An 8,443-nucleotide genomic window follows, 5' to 3' on the forward strand; every position below is an offset into this window, starting at 1 on the left:
AACATCCCTCCATGGCTTCTGCATCAGCTCCTGCTTCCTGACCTGCTTGAGTTCCGGTCCTGACTTCCTTGGTGATGAACAGCAATGTGTAAGTGTAAGCTGACTAAACCCTTTCGTCCCCAACTTGCTTCTTGGTCATGGTGTTTTTTCCAGGAATAGAAACCCTGACTAAGACAGTGCTTTATAACTGCAATAGAAACCCTAAGAAATCAGACATGTAAAATGTATTACAGCTTCTANATTAGCTCAAGGTAAGATGAATTCTTCCTTAATGCTTTCTTAAAATGTCACTGCCACAGAAAGTGAGGTCTAATCTTAACACAGGCCAGTTTGAGTCTTTCATATAAAATCATGTGTCTCTACATAACTCCTTCTGGCTACACGCCTTGATTTTTAACACATATCTTTCACAACATGACAACCGTTTCCAGGGAAACCAGAGGAGACATCCATTACTGCTTGAGTGTTGCAGGCATAGGTGAGCAGAGGTGACTGGTTACTAGTAGTTTGTAATTGAGCACCAGTTAACTGTTACCCTGACTCTGGTTTTGCTGTTCTGTCTCTACGAACAAACAGAAGCAAGTACAAACTGAAACAATCCTGTATCCCCTCAGTCACTCAGGAACCTAAGAATCTCATGCAGGGTGACAGGGTGAGGATGCTATTGAGTAACATATATGCCAGGTGATGTCATTCTGTTCAAGAAAAAAAAAATCAAAAGGAAATCACTCATGTGCTGAAACACAAGAGACAAAATTCCTACCCAGCAGCACAGCAGAGCACATAAATTTATCTAGGGCAAGATTCTGATTAGTAAGGGAAAAAAGACAATCAGGAACTAAAAAGGTAGTCACTCACCTCTCTCAACATATTATTCTCTTTTTCCTTCTGCTCCAAAAGACTCTCGAGGTGGTGGACGTGCATTTCCGCCTCTGCCAGCCGTCGCGTTCTCTCGTGGTCTTCCTCTGTAGCTTTGGCAGAAAGTCCTTTGCTCTGGAGCATCTCCAGCAGCTTCTTGATGGACTCATCCCGAGCATTTAGGGTCTGCTTCTGAGTCTCAATCCTCAGCTCCATTTCCTCCAGGGTCTTCCGCAGAAGAAACAGCTCTTTGGCTTGCCTCTCGTGCTCAGCATGCAGCCTCTGGAAGTTCTCCTCCGTGAGCTCTGCCACGCAAGGCTCCCCAGTCCTACTGCTGCTATCTTGCTGAAACAGCTGATTCAAGTCCCTCTGAATCCGCAGCTCATCCTGGAGAGCCTGGATTGTCATCTGCATGTGCTGAGAACAACACAAAAAGAAAAACCAAAATCAGCCTTCCCCCTCAATTAGCAAAGACAGAGCAGCTTGCAAGCAGCTAAAAATAGCTGTAAGGATTCTCAGAAATATCCTCAGAAATAAAGATTCATCTTATTCTCTTTAAATTCAAGTTTTAAAACTATGGTAATAATCTGTAATTGTCAGTAACTTAATTTGTGCTTATTCCCCCAACTCAGGAAAAGAAGTATGGCAGTCCTTTACTTTTATAAGCCGCAAGAAAATCTAGACATCTCAAAATGTAATGGAAGTTATCTTAAAGGGAGTGAGAAGACTCTATATCAGCAGGAGTAAAAAACAAAATTCTAAAACATAAAAGTCTATCAAAAAACAAAATGACTTTTAATTATTATAAACATTAATTAGCAAGTACTAGTATTTAGTAAGTGGTTATACGTAACTTTTTAGCTACAATTTAACCTTCATATATATATATATATATATATATATATATATATATATACACACACACACATACATACATACGAATTCATGAACACACACACACAAACACCAAAACCGGGTATAATAGTATATGCCTATAATATCATTTTAAAGAGTGAGGCAGGAGTATCTCAAGTTTGAAGCCAAGTGACACATACTACTCAAAAAGCAGAACCACTTAATATAAACTCTATCTTCAGAAGAATTTTAAGGTCTAGAATGCTATTGTTGACTGCGGGGACAATGCTGTACTGGGTCTATCTCTACAGTTCACTTTTGCTTCACTGAGAATTCATGGATACTAGTAAGTAGCTTCCTTAGTTCCTTTNCTCAATCCCTGGCAAAGTAACATTATATTCTTTGATTCTGTGAATGATATTCTTGTATACATCTGGCCCGTGTACTAATCATTTAAATTTTATTGNCAAGTGGAGGTTATGTTAACAGTCAACTTCAAATGATCTTGGAATCACCAAGGAGGCAAAACATCAGCACACCAGTGAAGGATTATGATGATGAGGTTAGCTGAGGAAAAAAGACCCAAAACTAGAAGTGAGAAGCACCATCCTTGGACTTGAATTCTAGACTCCACAAAAAGAAGGCTAGCCCAGCACANATATTCATCTCTCTCTGCTGTCCAACTGTGGGAACAACCTGACCAGCTGTTTCAAGCCCCCGCTGCTGTCTTGCCTTCCCTCCCCACAATCTACTACACCCCAAAGTGGAAGACTAAATAACCCCCGTCCTTTTTTTAAATTGCTACTGTTGGGGTATTTTACCATAGCAACCAAAAAGTAACTAAGANGTGAGTATCCGGGCTAGAGAAATGGCTCAGTGGTTAAGAGCACTGACTCTTCTTCCTGAGGTCCTGAGTTCAATTCCCAGCAACCACATGGTGGCTCACAGCCATCTATAATGAGATCTGCTGCCTCTTCTGGTGTGTCTGAAGACAGCTACAATGCACTCACATAAATAAAATAAGTAAAGATGTGAGTATCCAATGGGGGAGGGGGTGAGTCTTTATGTTTATTAGCAAGATAAACATTCACTTTCTGTGTGTGCCACAAATCTTTCCAATTATGTCATTTTGCACTTAGCACTACTTATGATTTTTATATTTTTATTTACTCTGTGTGTGAGAGAGAAAAGGGGGGAAGGGAAGCACAAGCATGTATCCATGGTACAAGCATGGAAGTCAGAAGACAGATTTCTTTTGTTGTTGTTTTTCAAGACAGGGTTTCTCTGTATAGCCCTGGCTGTCCTGAAACTCACTTTGTAGACCAGGCTGGCCTCAAACTCAGAAATCCACCTGCCTCTGCCTCCCAACTGCTGGGATTAAAGGCGTGGGCCACCACTGCCCAGCAGAAGACAACTTTCAAGAATCGATTCTCTCCTTTTACCACATGGATCTGGAAATTAAACTCAGCACCATCACGCTTGGCAGCAGGTACCTTAACCCTTTCCCCACTGAGCTGTCTAGGAGGCCACATGTGATGGCTTTTAAAGAGGTGTGTGTGTGTGTGTGTGTGTGTGTGTGTGTGTGTGTGAGTGTTCACAATACTAGCACACATAATATTAGCAAATATATGATCAACATACTGGGCTGGAGAGATGGCTCAGTAATTGAGAGCACATACTACTGCCTGTGAACATGCCTACACAATAAAGTAAAATTTTAAAAACATCAACAGAGAAAACTATATTTGTCTACACAGAAACAAATCCTCTAAAAAAATTTTTTTACATCATCTTTTTTAAAATTAACTTACAAACTACTAACTTCCCTTAGTGCATTTACATACCTACTTCTCTTGGGGTGATGCCCCTGCCCAGCCCCAACCCACGCCTCAATCCCATCTTCTGCACCCACTACCCCACCCCGACTTCCCCTTTCATAGAACACTTGCTCTACTTCACTCCCCACATTCCTTCCTTACAGATTCCTGTTGTCCTCATTCTGTGGGCCAGCCCTTTCTAGCTTCCTGGCCTCTTCCACACTCACTCCACCTACATGTTTACACTTAACATTTAGAAGCTAGACTCAGCATATGAAAGAGAACACGGGGTATTTCTCTTTCTCGGCCTGGGTTTTCTCACAGTTTTGTCAATTTTTCTGAAAATTTCACTTTTTTTTACAGATGAATAAAAGAGTATTATTGTACATATATGCACCATATTTTCTTTATTCATTTCTTGATGGATACCTAAGCTGAATCCATTTCCTTCTCACTATGAACAGACCAACAACAAACATAATGTCCAAGTATTTCCGTGGTAGGTTGTAGTCTTTAGGTATATGCCCAGGAGCAGTAGAGGAAGGACACATGGCACAGTTCTACTTGAAGTTCTTTGGGAAAGCTCTGATTATACCAGTTTTCACAGTGATAAGTGAAGGGTTCCATTTCCCACACTGTTGTCAGCATTTGTTGTAACTGTTTTCTTGATGACAGTCATTCTGAGTGGTGTGAGACAGAATCTCAAGGAGTTAAAATCTGCATTTCCCTAAAGATGAAAAGTGATGGGCACTTTCAAAGATATTTATTGGTCAGCTGTATTTCTCCTTCTAAGAACTGTCTAGTCAGTCACTAGTTTATTTACTGATTGACAGAGGGGATTTGTACCTCTTTATATAGTCTAATTTTTATGTCTTGTTTGTGGTAACTATAAAGATTCTTCTCCTATTTTATGGACTGTCTGTTCGTTTTGACTGTTTTTTTACTATGATAAAGCTCTGCAATTTTGTCAATTCTTAGGCTGGCTATTTCCTTTGCCACTAGGGTTCTATATTCAGAAAAATTTTGCCTATAGCTATTTCCAAAAGTGTCTTCCCTATATTTTCCTTTAGTAGCAACACCATTTTAGGTTTGAATTTTTTTTGTTCCTTTTTATTTTTGAGTCAGGGTCTCATTGTGTTGCTCTGCCTGGCCTGGAACTCTGTATGTAGTCCAGGCTAGACTCAAACTCATTCAAGATCCACTTGCCTCTATCTTCTGAGTACTGGATTAAAAGTATATACCCATAGGCCTGGCCCATCTCAGGTTTCAAATTAAGACCCCTGATCAAATTTGAATGTATTTTTATACAGTAAGAGATGATATATCTAATTCTTCTGCATGTGGATATCCCATATGCCAGCACCCTTTATTAAATAGGCTGTCTTTAAGGTGTAATTAAGAGAAAAGAGAAGCCTAGTAAAAATAAAAAGATACTGACCACATGAAAGGCTATGCCTTTCATGATAGAGAAATCTTAAAACAATAGGCAAAAGAAGTCCTCTCCCTTTACATTGCTTCTTATCAGATACTTGGTCACAACAATGAGAAACATAACTAGTACAACTATCTTAATTTCTTTGTAAACCATGACAGTACTCTCAGGATCAAGTGTTGTGATGTGTGGTAAACATTCATGCACAGCCTTAGGATTTCTATGTCTGCGATAAAGCACCAAGATCAAAATCAACTTGGGGAGTGTGGGAAGCCGCATGTGCCGTTGCAGAGTGGCGCAGGCTTCTGCTGGCCACCACGCATAAGTTTGAGCAAANGACCAATGCTTACTTATGCAGTAAAGTTTTTTGCCAAAACACTGCCTGGCCCGGGCATGATAATGAGGCTCTGCAAAGTACTGAGAGAATAACCAATCAGATGTGAGACATGCAAATGAGGTATGATAATGAGGTACTGAGAGAATAACCAATCAGATGTGAGACATGCAAATGAGGTATGATAATGAGGTACTGTGAGATACTGAGAGAGAGTAGCCAATCAGATGAGGAACATGCAAATGAGGCATAGTGCATAACCAATCCGGGTGTGAGACACGCCTCTCCTAGGCCTATATAAGCAGCACCAGTTCTGGGCTCCGGGTCTATTTGCCTCTACAATCAAGCTCTCCCAATAAACGTGTGCAGAAGAATCCTGTTGCAGCATTGTTCTTGCTGGTCGAGTCGGACACACGCAAGAGGAGAGGAAAGGGTTTATTTTAGCTTACAGTTCCATATCACAGTACACCACTGAGGAAAGTCAGGGCAGGAAGCTGGAGGCTAGAGCTGATGCAGAGGCCTTGGAGGAGGGCTGCTTATTGGCTTATTCCTCACTTTGCTCAGTATGCCTTATAGCACCCAAGACCACCAGGCCAGGAGTGGTACTGCCCACCACAAGCTAGGCCTTCCCACATCGATGAAGACAATGCACCACAGGCTTGTCCAAATGCAATCTACTGAAGACATTTTTCTAAATTGAGGTTCCCGCTTCCAAAATGACTTTAGCTGTGTCAAGGTCACATAAAACTAGCCAGCACATATATCTTGTAAAATACTAATTATATTTGTGTTAGAAAGGAAAAAAATTAACACATTCTTGGGGATCAAAATAGTAGCAATTGTAGCTTTTATAGAGAAAAGCACAAATTTTTTTCTGGAAAGTAAATCACTGTCATATTAATATCTGAACATAATTTGTCAATAACTTCAATGGCAAACATAAAATAAAATATGTCTTTGGAAATATGTCTTTTGGTTCAGAACGTAAGAGTACTTGCTGTGCAAGCAAGAGGACTGAGTTCAAATCCCTAGCAGCCATAGACAAGCTGGACAGAGTAGCCCAATGCCTGTAATCCCAGCAGTGAAATGGGAAGGGAGACAATACGAAGCAGATCCTGGGAGCTGACAGGCCAACACACCAGCTAAATGGCAGTTCCTGTCTCAGGCCAACATGGCACAAAGTGATAAAGGAAGATATCCAAAAGCTTCCTTGTGGCCTCCACATATATGAGCAAGAGCACATGCAATTGTACATGCACACACATACAATAGATACATACACACACACACACACACACACACACACACACACAAGATATATCTAAAACTCTTTTCCACATGTTTCATAAAAACATTTATATCGTTCTTTAAGTAGATAAAAGAATTCATTAAAATAATTAAGAAAATTTTGTTATTTAGCACTGAAGAAAAAAAAACTGTTTTAAAAGTTAGCTTGTCAAAAATAGACATATTTGTTAGTTTTTCTTCCAATCACCAATAAGCAATTAATAAAAACCATAAACTTATAATAATTAATCTAATACTATGAAAACAATTCAACAAGCCAACCATTAGAACAAAAAACAGAATTCATTCCATATGTCTAAAACTTAGAGGCTTGTTTTCATAATAATAGATAAGCACTTAAGTAACTAAAAAGAAGAGAAAGAGGAGAGGGGGAGGGGAAGGAAAGGGGGGAAGAGGAGGGAAGAGGAGAAAGGACATTCAGATGCACAAAAGAAACAGAATTCATTCCATAAAGTAGATGTCTATGGTACTAGGGTCTATTTCTTCTCAAGGAGGAAGAGGCTGAATCAAAGTGATTGGGGGCGGGGGGGGGGGGGGGGGGGGGGGGGGCGCGCGGGGGGGTGGGGGGGAGGTGAGGACCACTGAACCCACACCCATGCATACAGGCGCATGTACTCCCCCACTCCTGCAGTGCTGTATGCACAAAACCTTGTATACGCTAGGCAAACACTCCACAACTGAGATGCACCCTAGCCCAACCCCTTTGGTTTTATAAGCACAGCTGTAACACCTTAAGAAAGCAAGAACTGTATTTTAGACATGCTGTTTCTCCTTCTAAAATAAAGCAGTTACTAAAACAACTTAGAGGCTTGTTTTCATAACTTTTCCTCTCATTACAAACTAAAAGTCATATAGATGTTAAACTTTTAAAGAATACACAATGTATATAATAAATTCTGGCTCTCTAATTCCTTCAGGTCATCTTTGTCAAATACATTTAACTTTTTAACAATTATCTGTTATAGAAAGTATAGAGATGCAAAATACACTAACCAAAATAGCCACAGAAATATTACATAAGAAAAATATTAATAGCAACAATAGAAGGTGGCTAAAAGTGTATGTGTGTACATGTGTGCACACGACTGTTGATGCCCACAGAAGCCAGAAGGATAGGCTCCCCTGGAGCTACAGAGGGCTATGAGCCAATAACCTGAGTGTTGGGAAGACAACTCAGGTCCTCTGAAAGGCAATACATTCTTAACAATAAGCAATCACGCCAGCCGCCTGTTATTGTTTTGTTTTGTTTTATTAATATAAAAGAATGTGCTGCTGAGAAGGCAACTGGGTGGCAGAACACTTGCTTAGCATACCTAATGCCCTGCTGATCCCTCGCATTACAAAGTATATTGTATACTGTGTGTTCGTACATACAATGTGTGTGCATGCACACACATGCTCTCATGCACATATACACACATCTGCATCAGAGAAATATTGGAGTTAAACTTTTTCTATATTCTATGTATATATTACTTTACAAAGAGAAAGTATGTTCTACTCATTACTGTATTATCGACTTGGCAAATGGAAAAGCAACACTGCTAAATGCATCAGCTGCTTCCTGAAGATGACACAATTGTGCTTATAAAACAAAGGAAACAACGTTCTTCTAACAAGCACAGATCAATATTCTTCTCAGTGTTCTTGAAAGACACACCCTTCTGAAGACTTCAAAATCAATTCCTCAGTAATCAAGCTGTTCTCTGGTCAAGACACATTCATTACAACTAGGTGAACATTCCATAAGCTAAATGTGTTTCCTATTGCTAGTGCTAGCCAGTGAGCAAGGCAAACCCTGTCAGAAGCAGACTCTTATTTTCTTTTTTTTTTTTTTTT

General features: G+C 40.0%; 1 protein-coding gene across 1 annotated transcript in view; it reads right to left on the reverse strand.

Annotated features, from left to right (window-relative positions):
- Window positions 1–8,443, reverse strand: part of Erc1 (ELKS/RAB6-interacting/CAST family member 1) — a 277,665-nt gene that overhangs the window by 224,164 nt on the left and 45,058 nt on the right. Inside the window, exon 3 of the mRNA XM_029478247.1 lies at window positions 859–1,275. Within this exon, the coding sequence (XP_029334107.1) occupies window positions 859–1,275 (417 nt within the window). The remainder of the gene's footprint in view (window positions 1–858; window positions 1,276–8,443) is intronic.

Source organism: Mus caroli, chromosome 6 (genome assembly GCF_900094665.2).
Source record: "Mus caroli chromosome 6, CAROLI_EIJ_v1.1, whole genome shotgun sequence".
Taxonomy (NCBI): Eukaryota; Metazoa; Chordata; class Mammalia; order Rodentia; family Muridae; genus Mus; species Mus caroli.